Source organism: Ascaphus truei, chromosome 10, assembly GCF_040206685.1.
Source record: "Ascaphus truei isolate aAscTru1 chromosome 10, aAscTru1.hap1, whole genome shotgun sequence".
Classification (NCBI taxonomy): Eukaryota; Metazoa; Chordata; class Amphibia; order Anura; family Ascaphidae; genus Ascaphus; species Ascaphus truei.
In genome coordinates this window covers 55,036,374-55,055,176 of record NC_134492.1, presented here as the reverse complement: position 1 = coordinate 55,055,176, position 18,803 = coordinate 55,036,374, and the positions used below count along the sequence as shown (strand labels likewise).

Genomic DNA, 18,803 nt, shown 5'->3' with positions numbered 1-18,803 from the left:
GCCTGAAGAACAGGGAGATAGAGGGACTCTCCCAAGGCCACAAGGAGCCGACACTGGGATCTGAACCCGGCCTTCCTTCAGACTAACCGACTGGGCCCTGGGCATTATCAGTATAATCTTGTATTCTCCTGGCTTCCGATCAAATCCCGCATCTCACACTCCATTCTTCACCTCACTTTTAAAGCTTTACACTCTTCTGCCCCTCCTTATATCTCAGCCCTAATTTCTCGTTATGCACCATCCAGACTCTTGCGTTCTGCTCAAGGATGGCTTCTTTCTACCCCCTTTGTATCTAAAGCCCTCTCCCGCCTTAAACCTTTTTCACTGACTGCCCCACACCTCTGGAATGCCCTTCCCCTCAGTACCCGACTAGCACCCTCTCTAGCCACCTTTAAGACCCACCTTAAGACCCACCTGCTTAATGAAGCATATGAATAGCACTGTGGATGTTCTGAACACATGATACATAAAGCTTGGCCCCCTGCAGACGCACTTACCAGAACTCCCTCCTACTGTCTCTGTACGTTCTCCCTACCTACCAATTAGACTGTAAGCTCCTCGGGGCAGGGACTCCTCTTCCTTAATGTTACGTTTATGTCTGAAGCATTTATTCCCATGATCTGTTATTTATATTAGCTGTTATTTATTTGATTACTACATGTATTACTACTGTGAAGCGCTATGTACATTAATGGCGCTATATAAATAAAGACATACAATACAATACAATCCTGTATATAATAACACGAGAGGGAGGGGGCTCAGTCAGTATTGGCTCCTGGAGGGAGGTCTCAGACCTGGATGTATTTTAGTTTGGGAAGGCGGTACCATTCCAGGTTAGTGCGGTCAGAATGATGGTAACCTTCAGTATGGTATTTGTGGAAGGCGGTGACGTTCCAGACTACGCTCGGTGGGTGTGGGGGTGACCTCCCGATGGCGGCTCTGTGCAATCAGACTAAGGTACTGAATGCATAAGACACAGATTGGCCATACATAGCTCAAAGAACAGCCACAGGGGAGCTGAATTTAGTCCCACAATATTATAATACATCTCATAATCGTATAGTTGGAGTTCAAACAACAGCTGTAGTGTGTAGGTAAGCAAATGATGTAGATAAGGATTAGTGATATCCGTTTGCTAAGGTACTGGGTGGCTAGTTGAGCACGAGCTGAGAGTTTCCCTGGAGCTCTGGCAGGTGTGAGCGCAGCATTCTGTCTGGGTCCCTAGTTGGGATAAATAAGAGATATTTATCTGTGATAAATAAAGCTGTGGCGGTAATTTCTCCTGAGAAGTTGGAAGGTGCGGTTAATGGGATAGGGCTGCAGCTCGAGGCGTGGGGAAGTTATAATATACGGTAGATATAATACACATTGGTCACTAGGTGTCACTGAGAGTCCCGAGTGCTGTTTCTTGGCTGCATGACAAGTCCTGCAAGTTGTGACACGCACTCAGGTCAGGACAATCCCTGACAGAGCAGCTCAGAGCAAAGTGACAGGGACAAGAGTCAGTGTTGAGAACCAGCGGGGGGACCCGGGGCAGAGGGGAGTGGGGGACCCGGGGGTGGCGGGGTAGAGGAGGGCGGGGAGGCGGGGCAGAGGAGGGCGGGGAGGCGGGGCAGAGGAGGGCGGGGAGGCGGGGCAGAGGAGGGCGGGGAGGCGGGGCAGAGGAGGGGGGGGAGGCGGGGCAGAGGAGGGCGGGGAGGGGGGGGAGGCGGGGCAGAGGAGGGCGGGGAGGCGGGGCAGAGGAGGGCGGGGACGGAGAGCGGGGACGCGGGGCAGAGGAGGGCGGGGACGCGGGACAGAGGAGGGTGGGGACGCGGGGCAGAGGAGGGCGGGGACGCGGGGCAGAGGAGGGCAAGGACGCGGGGCAGAGGAGGGCGGGGACGCAGGGCAGAGGAGGGCAAGGACGCGGGGCAGAGGAGGGCGGGGACGCGGGGCAGAGGAGGGCGGGAACGCGGGGCAGAGGAGGGCGGGGACGCGGGGCAGAGGATGGCGGGGACGCGTGGCAGAAAAGGACAGGAACGCAGGGACGCGGGGCAGAGGAAGGCGGGGACTCGGGTAGAGGGCCTCCCTCCCACCCACACAGCAGGCCTCACCCTCCCTCCCACCCAGCGAGCCTCACCCTCCCTCCCAGCGAGCCTCCCGCTCCCTCCCAGCGAGCCTCACCCTCCCTCCCTCCCAGCGAGCCTCACCCTCTCTCCCTCCCAGCGAGCCTCACCCTCTCTCCCACACAGCAGGCCTCACCCTCCCTCCCGCCCCCCCAGTGAGCCTCATCCTCCCTCCCGCCCAGCGAGCCTCACCCTCCCTCCCGCCCAGCGAGCCTCACCCTCTCTCCCACACAGCAGGCCTCACCCTCCCTCCCACACAGCGAGCCTCACCATCTCTCCCACACAGCGAGCCTCAAACTCTCTCCCACCCAGCGAGCCTCGCCCTCCCTCCCGCCCAGAGAGCCTCGCCCTCCCTCCCGCCCAGAGAGCCTCGACCTCCCTCCCGCCCAGAGAGCCTCGCCCTCCCTCCCGCCCAGAGAGCCTCGCCCTCCCTCCCGCCCAGAGAGCCTCGCCCTCCCTCCTTCCCAGAGAGCCTCGCCCTCCCTCCTGCACAGAGAGCCTCGCCCTCCCTCCTGCACAGCGAGCCTCGCCCTAAGCGAGTCTCGCCCTCCCTCCCAGCGAGCCTCGCCCTCCCTCCTGCCCAGCGAGCCTCGCCGTCCCTCCTGCCCAGCGAGCCTCGCCCTCCCTCCTGCCCAGTGAGCCTCGCCCTTCCTCCTGCCCAGCGAGCCTCGCCCTCCCTCCTGCCCAGCTAGCCTCCCCTTCTCTCCCGCCCAGCGAACCTCCCCCTCTCTCCCGCCCAGCGAACCTCCCCCTCTCCCGCCCAGCGAGCCTCCCCCTCTCCCGCCCACCCGCACAACGAGTTTCGCCCTCCCTCCCGCCCAGCGAGCCTCCCCCTCCCGCCCAGCGAGCCTCACCCTCCCTCCCGCCCAGCGAGCCTCAAGCGAGCCTCCCCCTCCTGCCCAGCGAGCCTCCCCCTCCCTCCCAGCGAGCCTCCCCCTCCCTCCCAGCGAGCCTCCCCCTCCCTCCCAGCGAGCCTCACCCTCCCTCCCAGTGAGCCTCACCCTCCCTCCCTCCGAGCGAGCCTCACCCTCCCTCCCTCCCAGCGAGCCTCCCCCTCCCTCCCAGCGAGCCTCCCCCTCCCTCCCAGCGAGCCTCCCCCTCCCTCCCGCCCAGCGAGCCTCACCCTCCCTCCCTCCCAGCGAGCCTCACCCTCCCTCCCTCCCAGCGAGCCTCCCCCTCCCTCCCGCCCAGCGAGCCTCCCCCTCCCTCCCAGCGAGCCTCCCCCTCCCTCCCTCCCTCCCTCCCAGCGAGCATGTGAATCATCAAACAACTCCGGGAACTTTCATATGCAAAATGCTAAATATTGTGACACTCCACCGATCAAATCCACGGCATTAACCCCTCGCGAACAGGGTTCAAATACTCATACAAAAGGACAGGAAAGGATCAGGACCCGCTCCTGAAAGTGGATGTGACACACACGGGCAGATATACAAAGCAGTGCTAAATGGTGAGACGGGTTCCTTACCTGAACGGGAGATACGAGGGGCTGGCCCCGGAGAGCAGGGCTCTGTGCGCCTCTTCCGGGGTTTTCTTTAAATAGACCACCTGAAATCCCGAGAAAGGAGGACCATTAGTGTTTGGTATGAGGCCGGCCGTGCTTCGCAGAGCGCGGTGTCTATAGCATAGGGTCGTGCGCGGAAACCTGCGGCACGGCACCTTGTACAGAACAGCACCACGGTACAGTACCGTGCACGGAACACCCCGCGGTACAGGACCATACACGGAACCCCACATGGAACTCCACGGTACAGCACCGTGCACGGAACCGCGCAAGGAGCAGCAGCGCAGCACAGTAACGTGCACGGAACACCCCACGGTACAGCACCGCACGCAGAACCCCGCATGACAGCACCACACGCAGGACAGCACCACCCACGGAACCCCGCGGGACAGCACCGCCCACAGAACCCCACGGGACAGCACCGCCCACAGAACCCCACGGGACAGCACCGCCCACAGAACCCCGCGGGACAGAACACCGAGTAACAGATAAAGCTCGTTCAGCACGGATAAGGCCCGTGTAACATGCATCCGTGACAAACACACAAAGCCCGTGTAACATGCATCCCTGACACACACACACACACACACAGCCTGTGTAACATGCATCCCTGACACACACACACAGCCTGTGTAACATGCATCCCAGACACACACAGCCCGTGTAATGTGCATCCCTAACACACATACGCACACACACGTGTAACGTGCATCCCTGACACACACACACAGCCCGTGTAACATGCATCCGTGACACACACACAAACACACTGAGCCCGTGTAACATGCATCCCTGACACACACACACAGCCTGTGTAACATGCATCCCTGACACACACACACACAGCCTGTGTAACATGCATCCCAGACACACACACAGCCCGTGTAACATGCTGAGTAACAAAGCAGCACTGTGATTCAGAAGAACTGGGACAATCGAAGAGAAGAAGAAAAGAACAGATTGGAGAGTATTTGATTTCCAAGCAGTGAGTCCGTGACCCAATTCCTATGAGATTTAACCCTTCATCATGTCCATCCCGCCCTACACCCAGCGCTGGGTCTCTAAACTCTGCCTGTGGTGCAGGAGCTGGTATCACCAGTTCACTGACTTTCTCCCTGCCAAACGCTCCCTCTGCCCTGCCAGTGGCAGACACATCTCCCTGCCACGTGGTGCTCTGTACGTTGCCCACCATTTGCTACACGTGATGCACACGGGGAGAGCCCGTGCCATCTGAAAGCCGAGTCTTGCTTGATTTATTTCTGTGCTGCCGGTAAAATATTAACGAGGAGGAATGGAAACCCCACAGACCGCGACGGCATTTTTCCACGAGCCGCAAGTCATCACGCACCACGGGGACAAGGTGTGGCGCGCGTAACCCTGTCACTGCCAGGTCCGCTCTGCGTGCTATTATATTGCGCCGCGTTTGGCAGCAAAAGAGTTCAGTCTCAGCCTGGGAAGGAAGCCTGTCTGACTCGGTAACTGTGCAAATAATCATTTGTTTGGAGCGACAGGGATTCGTTCCCGAGTATTCTATGTGAAAGGATCGTGCCCATAAACCTGTCCAGTCCATGTCATGTCAACACACTGCCTGTGTACTAGTGGCAGGGACTTGTTTAAGGGGACCAGTCCTTCCTAGGGGCAGAGTGTACTAATGGCAGTGACATTGTCACGTAACGGTACTGAGCAGACCCCGCAAGTTCGTCTGGATCGCCAACCCAAGGTACTGAGTTCAAAAAAATATGTTTATTTGCAAGGGCAACAGAATGGAAGCATACACACATGCACAAAACGCACAATTATCCACTTTGTGACCCACCTCTAACCTGGGGAAGGATTGGATTCCTCCCCACAGAGTAGGTTACCCGGAGGTGGTGCCAGGGGTAGCCGCAATAGCCCCTCTGTTTCCGGGTTGGGGAAACAGTCAGTTGTGGGGTACAGGAATGTCCTGGGGGCCGCTCGGAGAGCGGGAGCACAATAGATAAAAACAGTCCTTGGTGCAATTACCGGTAGAGGCTGTCCCAGTAGTCCGGAGACCGACCTCCACTGGTTAGTTGTTGCAAGGGGTAAAGGATATCAGCTCTCTGCGGCAGGCAGGAGCTGCGGGCTGGAGTAATTCTTCAAAAAGACTTTGGTTGCTTGGCTTAGTTTCTTTTGCTTGGTTTCTTGGCTCAGGACGCAGCAGTGCGTATGGAACCGGAGCCCTCAGACAGACAGGGGTTTAGTCCCGATAGTTCACTCAGAGTCCTACTGCCAGCAGGACCCAGGGACTTAGTCTCACGCAAGAGACTCACAGTACACCCCGCACGGTATACAGATACAGTCCTCTCAAGAACCGGGTGCAGAGACCGACTGAGCTGTTCTAATACACACAGGAACAGTTTGGGGCTTTCAGTTATACCTCAAACTTCAGAGAGATGCCAGAATGTCTGCACGCATCAAAGGCTTATTCTGGCCTCTTTAGATCTGGCTGAGTTAAGCGCGAACTGCTGACACTCTATTCCCTTGGAGTGTGAAACAGGTTCTGGCGAGATTGGGGACGCCATGACAAGTGTTAGATTACACGCAAGAGGTTTCCTGGCTGACAGGGTGGGAGGTGTGAGAAGTAGCTCCCTTACACAAAAGCTCCTCTGAATTTAGATTACTCCCTTTGATGGGCCCACAACCTGGCTACATTGGACATGCAGGCAGACATTAGCAGTATGCAAGGAATGGGTGTCACTTGGCCAGTTGTTCTTTCATTAGAAATGCAGGAATACAACTTCCAATGCCCGCTCTCTCCTGCACCCCGTGCCAGGGTAAACGCATGTCTCGTCCAAACACTCACCGCGTACGCAGAGATCAGGAAGGCGGCGTTGGCGCGTTTCCGCTGGTCGAAGCTCGTGTAGTGAATGATTTTCTTCCTGGACAAGCTGAAGGACTGGAAGAGAGAAGAGGAAATAACACTGACATTCCTTTATCGGAAAAATGGCGAATCAGCCGGAAATAATGTTACATTTCTCGCACAGTGAATTAACATCCAATCAAGGTTTCTGTGTTTACCTTTCAGCAGCAGAAAAGCAGGAACACGGGGCTGTGCGCGGGAACGCGGGAACCTGGGGCTGTGCGCGGGAACGCGGGAACCTGGGGCTGTGCGCGGGAACCTGGGGCTGTGCGCGGGAACCTGGGGCTGTGCGCGGGAACAGGGGCTGTGCGCGGGAACACGGGGCTGTGCGCGGGAACATGGGGCTGTGCGCGGGAACACGGGGCTGTGCGCGCGGGAACAGAGAGCTGTGCACGGGAATGCAGGGCTGTGCGCAGAAACACGGGGCTGTGAGAGGGAACGCAGGGATCTGCGCGGGAACGCAGGGCTGTGCGCGGGAACGCAGGGCTGTGCGCGGGAATGCAGGGCTGTGTGCGCGGGAACGCAGGAACCTGGGGCTGTGCGCGGGAACCTGGGGCTGTGCGCGGGAACACGGGGCTGTGCGCGGGAACCTGGGGCTGTGCGCGGGAACCTGGGGCTGTGCGCGGGAACCTGGGGCTGTGCGCGGGAACCTGGGGCTGTGCGCGGGAACACGGTGCTGTGCGCTGGAACAGAGAGCTGTGCGCGGGAACGCGGGGCTGTGCGCGGGAACACGGGGCTGTGCGCGGGAACACGGGGCTGTGCGCGGGAACGCGGGGCTGTGCGCTGGAACAGAGAGCTGTGCGTGGGAACACAGGGCTGTGCGTGGGAATACAGGGCTGCGTGCGCGGGAACACGGGGCTGTGCGCGGGAACACGGGGCTGTGCGCGGGAACACGGGGCTGTGCGCGGGAACACGGGGCTGTGCGCTGGAACACGGGGCTGTGCGCGGGAACACGGGGCTGTGCGCGGGAACACGGGGCTGTGCGCGGGAACACGGGGCTGTGCGCGGGAACACGGGGCTGTGTACGCGGGAAGACGGGGCTGTGCGCGGGAACACGGGGCTGTGCGCGGGAACACGGGGCTGTGCGCGGGAACACGGGGCTGTGCGCGTGGGAACACGGGGCTGTGCGCGTGGGAACACGGGGCTGTGCGCGGGAACACGGGGCTGTGCGCGGGAACACGGGGCTGTGCGCGGGAACACGGGGCTGTGCGCGGGAACACGGGGCTGTGCGCGGGATCGCGGGAACACGGGGCTGTGCGCGGGAACATGGGGCTGTGCGCGGGAACACGGGGCTGTGTACGCGGGAACCTGGGGCTGTGCGCGGGAACACGGGGCTGTGCGTGGGAACACGGGGCTGTGCGTGGGAACACGGGGCTGTGCGCGGGAAGAAGGGGCTGTGTACGCGGGAACACGGGGCTGTGCGCGGGAACACGGGGCTGTGCGCGGGAACACGGGGCTGTGCGTGGGAACACGGGGCTGTGCGCGGGAACACGGGCTGTGTACGCGGGAACACGGGGCTGTGCGCGGGAACACAGGGCTGTGCGTGGGAACACGGGGCTGTGTAGGCGGGAACACGGGGCTGTGCGCGGGAACACGGGGCTGTGTACGCGGGAACCTGGGCTGTGCGCGGGAACACGGGGCTGTGCGTGGGAACACGGGGCTGTGCGTGGGAACACGGGGCTGTGTACGCGGGAACACGGGGCTGTGCGCATGAAGACGGGGCTGTGCGCGGGAACACGGGGCTGTGCGCGGGAAGACGGGGCTGTGCGCGGGAAGACGGGGCTGTGCGCGGGAAGACGGGGCTGTGCGCGGGAACACGGGGCTGTGCGCGGGAACACGGGTCTGTGCGCGGGAACACGGGCTGTGCGCGGGAACACGGGGCTGTGCGCGGGATCGCGGGAACACGGGGCTGTGCGCGGGAACACGGGGCTGTGCGCGGGAACACGGGGCTGTGCGTGGGAACACAGGGCTGTGCGCGGGATCGCGGGAACACGGGGCTGTGCGCGGGAACACGGGGCTGTGCGCGGGAACACGGGGCTGTGCGCGGGAACACGGGGCTGTGCGCGGGAACACGGGGCTGTGCGCGGGAACACGGGGCTGTGCGCGGGAACACGGGGCTGTGCGCGGGAACACGGGGCTGTGCGCGTGGGAACACGGGGCTGTGCGCGTGGGAACACGGGGCTGTGCGCGTGGGAACACGGGGCTGTGCGCGTGGGAACACGGGGCTGTGCGCGTGGGAACACGGGGCTGTGCGCGGGAACACGGGCTGTGCGCGGGAACACGGGGCTGTGCGCGGGAACACGGGGCTGTGCGCGGGAACACGGGGCTGTGCGCGGGATCGCGGGAACACGGGGCTGTGCGCGGGAACACGGGGCTGTGCGCGGGAACACGGGGCTGTGCGCGGGAACACGGGGCTGTGCGCGGGAACACGGGGCTGTGCGCGGGAACACGGGCCGTGCGCGGGAACACGGGGCCGTGCGCGTGGGAACACGGGGCCGTGCGCGTGGGAACACGGGGCCGTGCGCGTGGGAACACGGGGCCGTGCGCGTGGGAACACGGGGCCGTGCGCGGGAACACGGGGCCGTGCGCGGGAACACGGGGCCGTGCGCGGGAACACGGGGCCGTGCGCGGGAACACGGGGCCGTGCGCGTGGGAACACGGGGCCGTGCGCGTGGGAACACGGGGCCGTGCGCTTGGGAACACGGGGCCGTGCGCGTGGGAACACGGGGCCGTGCGCGTGGGAACACGGGGCCGTGCGCGGGAACACGGGGCCGTGCGCGGGAACACGGGGCCGTGCGCGGGAACACGGTGCTGTGTGCGCGGGAACACTGGGCTGTGTACGCGGGAATACGGGGCTGTGCGCGGGAACACGGGGCTGTGCGCGGGAACACGGGGCTGTGCGCGGGAACGCGGTGCTGTGTGCGGGAACACGGTGCTGTGTGCGGGAACACGGGGCTGTGTGCGCGGGAATACAGGGCTGTGTGCTGGAACACAGGGCTGTGTGCGCTGGAATACAGGGCTGTGCGCTGGAATACAGGGCTGTGTGCTGGAATACAGGGCTGTGTGCTGGAATACAGGGCTGTGCGCTGGAATACAGGGCTGTGTGCTGGAATACAGGGCTGTGTGCTGGAATACAGGGCTGTGTGCGCGGGAATACAGGGCTGTGTGCTGGAATACAGGGCTGTGTGCTGGAATACAGGGCTGTGTGCTGGAATACAGGGCTGTGTGCGCGGGAACACAGGGCTGTGTGCTGGAATACAGGGCTGTGTGCTGGAATACAGGGCTGTGTGCTGGAATACAGGGCTGTGTGCTGGAATACAGGGCTGTGTGCTGGAATACAGGGCTGTGTGCGCTGGAATACAGGGCTGTGTGCACGGGAACACGGTGCTGTGTGCTGGAACACAGGGCTGTGCGCTGGAATACAGGGCTGTGCGCTGGAATACAGGGCTGTGCGCTGGAACACAGGGCTGTGTGCTGGAATACAGGGCTGTGTGCTGGAATACAGGGCTGTGTGCGCTGGAATACAGGGCTGTGTGCACGGGAACACGGTGCTGTGTGCTGGAACACAGGGCTGTGCGCTGAAATACAGGGCTGTGTGCTGGAATACAGGGCTGTGTGCGCTGGAATACAGGGCTGTGTGCACGGGAACACGGTGCTGTGTGCTGGAACACAGGGCTGTGTGCTGGAATACAGGGCTGTGTGCTGGAACACAGGGCTGTGTGCTGGAATACAGGGCTGTGTGCTGGAATACAGGGCTGTGTGCGCTGGAATACAGGGCTGTGTGCACGGGAACACGGTGCTGTGTGCTGGAACACAGGGCTGTGCGCTGGAATACAGGGCTGTGCGCTGGAATACAGGGCTGTGCGCTGGAATACAGGGCTGTGCGCTGGAATACAGGGCTGTGTGCGCGGGAACACGGTGCTGTGTGCTGGAATACAGGGCTGTGCGCTGGAATACAGGGCTGTGTGCTGGAACACAGGGCTGTGCGCTGGAACACAGGGCTGTGTGCTGGAACACAGGGCTGTGTGCTGGAACACAGGGCTGTGTGCTGGAATACAGGGCTGTGTGCTGGAACACAGGGCTGTGTGCGCGGGAATACAGGGCTGTGTGCGCGGGAACACAGGGCTGTGCGCTGGAACACAGGGCTGTGCGCTGGAACACAGGGCTGTGTGCTGGAATACAGGGCTGTGTGCGCGGGAATACAGGGCTGTGTGCGCGGGAACACGGTGCTGTGTGCTGGAATACAGGGCTGTGCGCTGGAATACAGGGCTGTGTGCTGGAACACAGGGCTGTGCGCTGGAACACAGGGCTGTGCGCTGGAACACAGGGCTGTGTGCTGGAACACAGGGCTGTGTGCTGGAACACAGGGCTGTGCGCCGGAACACAGGGCTGTGTGCTGGAATACAGGGCTGTGTGCGCTGGAATACAGGGCTGTGTGCACGGGAACACGGTGCTGTGTGCTGGAACACAGGGCTGTGCGCTGGAATACAGGGCTGTGTGCACGGGAACACAGGGCTGTGTGCTGGAACACAGGGCTGTGCGCTGGAATACAGGGCTGTGCGCTGGAATACAGGGCTGTGTGAGCGGGAACACAGGGCTGTGTGCTGGAATACAGGCTGTGTGCTGGAATACAGGGCTGTGTGCACGGGAACACGGTGCTGTGTGCTGGAACACAGGGCTGTGCGCTGGAATACAGGGCTGTGTGCTGGAACACAGGGCTGTGTGCTGGAACACAGGGCTGTGTGCTGGAATACAGGGCTGTGTGCGCTGGAATACAGGGCTGTGTGCACGGGAACACGGTGCTGTGTGCTGGAACACAGGGCTGTGCGCTGGAATACAGGGCTGTGTGCACGGGAACACAGGGCTGTGTGCTGGAATACAGGCTGTGTGCTGGAATACAGGGCTGTGTGCACGGGAACACGGTGCTGTGTGCTGGAACACAGGGCTGTGCGCTGGAATACAGGGCTGTGCGCTGGAATACAGGGCTGTGTGCTGGAATACAGGGCTGTGTGCACGGGAACACGGTGCTGTGCGCTGGAACACAGGGCTGTGCGCTGGAATACAGGGCTGTGCGCTGGAATACAGGGCTGTGTGAGCGGGAACACAGGGCTGTGTGCTGGAATACAGGCTGTGTGCTGGAATACAGGGCTGTGTGCACGGGAACACGGTGCTGTGTGCTGGAATACAGGGCTGTGCGCTGGAATACAGGGCTGTGCGCTGGAATACAGGGCTGTGCGCTGGAATACAGGGCTGTGTGCGCGGGAACACGGTGCTGTGTGCTGGAATACAGGGCTGTGCGCTGGAATACAGGGCTGTGTGCTGGAACACAGGGCTGTGTGCTGGAACACAGGGCTGTGCGCTGGAACACAGGGCTGTGTGCTGGAACACAGGGCTGTGTGCTGGAACACAGGGCTGTGTGCTGGAATACAGGGCTGTGTGCTGGAACACAGGGCTGTGTGCGCGGGAATACAGGGCTGTGTGCGCGGGAACACAGGGCTGTGCGCTGGAACACAGGGCTGTGCGCTGGAACACAGGGCTGTGTGCTGGAATACAGGGCTGTGTGCGCGGGAATACAGGGCTGTGTGCGCGGGAACACGGTGCTGTGTGCTGGAATACAGGGCTGTGCGCTGGAATACAGGGCTGTGTGCTGGAACACAGGGCTGTGTGCTGGAACACAGGGCTGTGCGCTGGAACACAGGGCTGTGCGCTGGAACACAGGGCTGTGTGCTGGAACACAGGGCTGTGTGCTGGAATACAGGGCTGTGTGCGCTGGAATACAGGGCTGTGTGCACGGGAACACGGTGCTGTGTGCTGGAACACAGGGCTGTGCGCTGGAATACAGGGCTGTGTGCACGGGAACACGGTGCTGTGTGCTGGAACACAGGGCTGTGCGCTGGAATACAGGGCTGTGCGCTGGAATACAGGGCTGTGTGAGCGGGAACACAGGGCTGTGTGCTGGAATACAGGCTGTGTGCTGGAATACAGGGCTGTGTGCACGGGAACACGGTGCTGTGTGCTGGAACACAGGGCTGTGCGCTGGAATACAGGGCTGTGCGCTGGAATACAGGGCTGTGCGCTGGAATACAGGGCTGTGCGCTGGAATACAGGGCTGTGTGCGCGGGAACACGGTGCTGTGTGCTGGAATACAGGGCTGTGCGCTGGAATACAGGGCTGTGTGCTGGAACACAGGGCTGTGTGCTGGAACACAGGGCTGTGCGCTGGAACACAGGGCTGTGTGCTGGAACACAGGGCTGTGTGCTGGAACACAGGGCTGTGTGCTGGAACACAGGGCTGTGTGCTGGAACACAGGGCTGTGTGCGCGGGAATACAGGGCTGTGTGCGCGGGAACACAGGGCTGTGCGCTGGAACACAGGGCTGTGCGCTGGAACACAGGGCTGTGTGCTGGAATACAGGGCTGTGTGCGCGGGAATACAGGGCTGTGTGCGCGGGAACACGGTGCTGTGTGCTGGAATACAGGGCTGTGCGCTGGAATACAGGGCTGTGTGCTGGAACACAGGGCTGTGTGCTGGAACACAGGGCTGTGCGCTGGAACACAGGGCTGTGTGCTGGAACACAGGGCTGTGTGCTGGAACACAGGGCTGTGTGCTGGAATACAGGGCTGTGTGCGCGGGAATACAGGGCTGTGTGCGCGGGAACACAGGGCTGTGCGCTGGAATACAGGGCTGTGCGCTGGAATACAGGGCTGTGTGCGCGGGAACACGGTGCTGTGTGCTGGAATACAGGGCTGTGTGCTGGAATACAGGGCTGTGTGCTGGAACACAGGGCTGTGTGCTGGAATACAGGGCTGTGTGCTGGAATACAGGGCTGTGTGCGCGGGAATACAGGGCTGTGTGCTGGAATACAGGGCTGTGTGCTGGAACACAGGGCTGTGTGCTGGAACACAGGGCTGTGCGCTGGAACACAGGGCTGTGCGCTGGAACACAGGGCTGTGCGCTGGAACACAGGGCTGTGCGCTGGAACACAGGGCTGTGCGCTGGAACACAGGGCTGTGCGCTGGAACACAGGGCTGTGTGCTGGAATACAGGGCTGTGTGCTGGAATACAGGGCTGTGCGCTGGAACACAGGGCTGTGTGCTGGAACACAGGGCTGTGCGCTGGAATACAGGGCTGTGTGCTGGAACACAGGGCTGTGTGCTGGAACACAGGGCTGTGTGCTGGAACACGGGGCTGTGCGCTGGAATACGGGGCTGTGTGCTGGAATACAGGGCTGTGTGCTGGAATACAGGGCTGTGTGCGCGGGAACACAGGGCTGTGCGCTGGAACACAGGGCTGTGTGCTGGAATACAGGGCTGTGTGCTGGAACACAGGGCTGTGCGCTGAAACACAGGGCTGTGCGCTGGTACACAGGGCTGTGCGCTGGTACACAGGGCTGTGCGCTGGAATACAGGGCTGTGTGCTGGAACACAGGGCTGTGTGCTGGAACACAGGGCTGTGTGCTGGAACACGGGGCTGTGCGCGGGAATACAGGGCTGTGTGCTGGAATACAGGGCTGTGTGCTGGAATACAGGGCTGTGTGCGCGGGAACACAGGGCTGTGCGCTGGAATACAGGCTGTGTGCGCGGGAACACGGTGCTGTGTGCTGGAACACGGGGCTGTGCGCTGGAATACAGGGCTGTGTGCTGGAATACAGGGCTGTGTGCTGGAATACAGGGCTCTGTGCGCGGGAATACAGGGCTGTGTGCGCGGGAACACAGGGCTGTGCGCTGGAATACAGGGCTGTGTGCTGGAATACAGGGCTGTGTGCTGGAACACAGGGCTGTGTGCGCTGGAATACAGGGCTGTGTGCTGGAATACAGGGCTGTGCGCTGGAATACAGGGCTGTGTGCTGGAATACAGGGCTGTGTGCTGGAATACAGGGCTGTGTGCGCGGGAATACAGGGCTGTGTGCGCGGGAACACAGGGCTGTGCGCTGGAATACAGGGCTGTGCGCTGGAACACAGGGCTGTGCGCTGGAATACAGGGCTGTGTGCTGGAATACAGGGCTGTGTGCGCGGGAACACGGTGCTGTGTGCTGGAAAACAGGGCTGTGTGCTGGAACACAGGGCTGTGTGCGCGGGAATACAGGGCTGTGTGCGCGGGAACACAGGGCTGTGCGCTGGAACACAGGGCTGTGCGCTGGAATACAGGGCTGTGCGCTGGAATACAGGGCTGTGCGCTGGAATACAGGGCTGTGTGCGCGGGAACACAGGGCTGTGTGCTGGAATACAGGGCTGTGTGCTGGAATACAGGGCTGTGCGCTGGAATACAGGGCTGTGTGCGCGGGAACACAGGGCTGTGTGCTGGAATACAGGGCTGTGTGCTGGAATACAGGGCTGTGTGCGCGGGAATACAGGGCTGTGTGCGCGGGAACACAGGGCTGTGCGCTGGAATTCAGGGCTGTGTGCGCGGGAATACAGGGCTGTGTGCGCGGGAACACAGGGCTGTGCGCTGGAATTCAGGGCTGTGTGCGCGGGAACACAGGGCTGTGCGCTGGAATTCAGGGCTGTGTGCGGGAATACAGGGCACACAGGGCTGTTCCGGCCACGGAGGTCCTATCCGCTCCTGGAGTCTCCGTGCCAATACTGCCCGTTAGTAGAGATGCTGATCGTTAGTAGAGATGCTGATCGTTAGTAGAGATGCTGATCGTTAGTAGAGATGCTGATCGTTAGTAGATGCGGGATGGGATGAGAAGGCCAACAGATATATTCACCCAAAATTTGCCAGCAGCGGAGATGAGTAAATAGAAAGATTGTGAATATATATGGTTATATAGATAGGTTATGTAGATATATAGGTTATACAAGTGCTGGAAGGAGAGTTTGCATACCTCTGATTCTAGACCTGAAAAAGGCCCACCCTTCCTCCCTGGTTATAATGTTAGAGGGGGAAGGGACCCTGGCGGGAATGTGTTAGAGGGGTGTAAGAGATGTGTGCAGAGGTACAGATAATGGAGATCGATTAGGGTGAAATTATATCTTGGCTGTATTGAGCCTGTGTCTTTATCCAGGCAAAACATGCAAAAACAACAAAATAATAAACCCCTGTCCCTTTGTAAGGGCTAACTTACTTCCCCAGACCCTACTTGCAAGACTACAGGGATATTCACGTTACCAGCCTATAACCCAAAAGTCTCTGGAAGTATTTAAGCAGGTGACCCTCCATGTCAGTCTCTGGCAGGTTCCTGGGTCCTCTGTGTCCAGGAAATATAGGTCTTTGGGTGTCTTTACCTCAGCACAGCCTTTGTGCTCAAGACAGTGTCTGTGGGCAGGCTTCTCTGCTCTACTTCTGTCAGCCCAAATGTGAGCTAAGGAATCTCTCTCCTGTTTTTCACATCAGGCTTTTCTTAGAGTCCTAATCAGCCAGGTGGAGTCTGGTTGATTGCATGTGTGCAATTAACCAGCTTGTTGCTGGATTTAAAGGCAGTTTCTCTCAAACAGTGATAAGTCCCTGTTACATACCTCCCCTGTTTGCGGGAGGCTCAAGCTTACCACGGCAAAAGCCCATCCTTCCACTCTCACTCGAGATATCCCTGCAGCTCAAATGAGAGTGGATGGAGAACGAGAACCCTCAGGCCCACTGAGATTGGAGCCCTTTCTCCAGGTCAGTAATGTCTCCTCAAGAAGGTGCTTGAGCTCAGCACTATTCTGTTGCTCGAGGAGGACTTTTCCCAAGCACAGTCTTTCTTCTGACCGCTTGGTCATGTATCTTCCCCTGCGTCAGCCAATTCTTTCTTCCCTGAGTTTAGGGTTACCACCTGCATCGGGTTCTGTAGCCATATTCACGTGTGGTTCAAGTTGGGTGGAGTTTTAATCCATACCAATTGACTCCCGTGGCATCTGTTTGGTAGTTACCTAGTATTGTACCTGTAGAGGTGTGAACACCAAAACAGTTCTGCCTCAATCTAGCCAAAGACTGTATATTTCTAGTGGCTATTTTCATTGTGAGGAATCTGGATTGGGCCATGGGGCCACAGTAGCATGTCTGTACTAGTATTGGGCTTGTCAGTCGTAATTCGGTTCTTCTTTCCTGACTTGTATGGAAAGTCGATCGTAGTATTGAGATGGCATTGCAGGTGTGCTTATAGCAACGCACAGCTTGCTTTTTTGTGATGTAGAACCTATTTCTGGGTTGAATCACACCAGCAGCTTCCTTCATTTTTTTGTAGTATCTTTGCTGCAAACACTTCCTAACATTTGACTGGAGTAAGATTACACACTGCTTCAAATCTTCATAATTCTTTCTTTGACGTTGCATTCTCCATATGGATTGGAGAAGGCAGGCTGCTTTATTCTGGCTATTTAGCTGACGAGTTTTCATTACTTTGTAAGCAGCCTGTATGGTGAGCGCTGCAGAGCGTTTGCACAGATACATTTCTCTTTCCAACCTTGCTTCGACAATAGCTTTGTAGTACTTTTGAATTACTCTGCTGATTTTCTCCCTTTTTAAGAAGTTTAGCTCATCAGCGAGAGAATCCTGTTTTTGGAGCTTGCTCTGAGTGTGCATCAACGCATTCTTCATTATATTTTGGAGCTCTGCAGATTTCTTCGCTCGGGCCGCAGCTGCTTGCCTCAGTTTCTGGACCTTTTTGTGCTCCCTCTTGTACGAGACACCTGACCCCTAAGCTTGGCCTCTAGCGATGCTCTGGTGATGCTCAGGGTATCCTTCAGTTTCTCATGCTGCTTTGCGAGGGGACACTGGGTAATAAGCCTGTCCACGGGAGACCAGGCCATTTACACCTTTTTATCCGGATCATACATTGAGCAAAACAAGATAATGAAAACTTACACTCCCAAAATCTGGCATTTCTACGACACAGGGAACCCCAAATGCCCCTAAACAGGTCAGGTTTTTCTATACTTTACAACGGACTTCCATAACCCATAAACCCAATACCGGTTCTGGGAGACCTTGGTACTAACTGGGGTACCCCTATGTTATCTAGGGATCCCTGCTGCTACAGGAACACTTTTCATCCGTGTGCCTTATTTTACTGTGCACAAGCAGGGAACCACCCAGGTTCTGGGTGACCGTGGCATTAACTGGGTATCCCTATTAACCTAGGGACCCCTTGACTGTTTCAGGGACACCTCACATCCCTATGCCCCTTTTACCTTTCTGGTCTGTGCTCAAGCAGGGAACCCCTAATGGTGAGTCGCGAAAGCGTTTTCAAGGGGAGATATTGCCGTGACATGTGCCTACTGAATCCGGGAATTAGACCTGATTCCTGGGTACATTTTTAGGGGAACCAACAGTTCTGGACCCTGACTAGCTAGGCACATTCTGACAACACTTTCTCAGCAAAAAAACCCTTGAAACTCATACCACAGCAATCTCTGCGTGCTGGCACTACTGGAAGGTAAAAACACATAAAATATTTTTATTGCCGCACATTACAGGTTATGCATGTACAAACCCTGGGCTCAAGAGCTAACACTCTATAAACCCAACACACGGATCCAGGGTAACCAAACGGGCTTAAACCTGTATTTGATAGCCTGGCTACCCCCAACCATCATACAGATGTTCCTGCAGCACTTGTACTTCTTTAGCAGCCTGCAGATTTTCTTCATGCAAAGATCACTGCTTCTCTTTGGCAATCTGTAGGTGTGTACACAGACCTTGCAGTAGGTTCTGCAGTAGGTGCTCTGCTTGTGTGCGTTGCTCCAATGCTTCTAACTTTTCATATTCAAATTGTTTCATTATTTTTTGTAGCTCATGAAGCTTTTCATTGATGTGGTTAGTCAAATCATAATGTTCTGCTTTCAGCCTTGTATTTTCTCTTCTTACAGTCCCTGTAATATTCAGGGCCTCCTTGTTGTCCTCCTTCCATTTACGCACATCTGAGTTGAGACTCCCGGTTTCCTGGCGTCAGACTTATCTCCAGGTTGAGGGTGTGAAGCTCCTTCTGAGAGATTTTAAGATCCATATTAAGAATGTAGTCAGCTTTTTGAGAGATGTCCAGCTCTTCAGCGAGACTGTGAAGTTCCTTTTTACAGACTTCCACCTCTGTCCGGATACTGTTGACCTCCTGGTGTGAGGCATTCAGTACAGTGCGGAGAGTATGAACCTCATTCTGAGAGACTTCCAACTTGCTATGGCAATCGTGAACTTCTTGCTGAAAGACTTGCTCTGCTTTTCATCTATGGCGGTAATAATAGTGTTTGCAGTATCTAGATTCATTCTTAGGTACTCCAATTCGGTCTTGGCCGCCGAGTAAATTGCGAGCACAGTCTTCTGTAGCTCAGCGTTATTTTCTCTCACCATTTTTAATTGTTCACGGAGCAGATCACAAGTTATGCCTGGCAGCTTGC

At 58.3% G+C, this 18,803-nt stretch overlaps 1 protein-coding gene across 1 annotated transcript in view; it reads right to left on the bottom strand.

Annotated features, from left to right (window-relative positions):
- The window catches only part of CDC14A (cell division cycle 14A), a 117,000-nt gene extending 98,582 nt beyond the window's left edge, over positions 1 to 18,418 (bottom strand). The window contains exons 1-4 of the mRNA XM_075615491.1: positions 18,331 to 18,418; positions 6,652 to 6,778; positions 6,437 to 6,563; positions 3,577 to 3,656 (exon numbers count right to left, since the gene is read on the bottom strand). Of these exons, the coding sequence (XP_075471606.1) occupies positions 3,577 to 3,656; positions 6,437 to 6,563; positions 6,652 to 6,778; positions 18,331 to 18,418 (422 nt within the window). The remainder of the gene's footprint in view (positions 1 to 3,576; positions 3,657 to 6,436; positions 6,564 to 6,651; positions 6,779 to 18,330) is intronic.
- Positions 18,419 to 18,803: the final 385 nt, after the last annotated feature.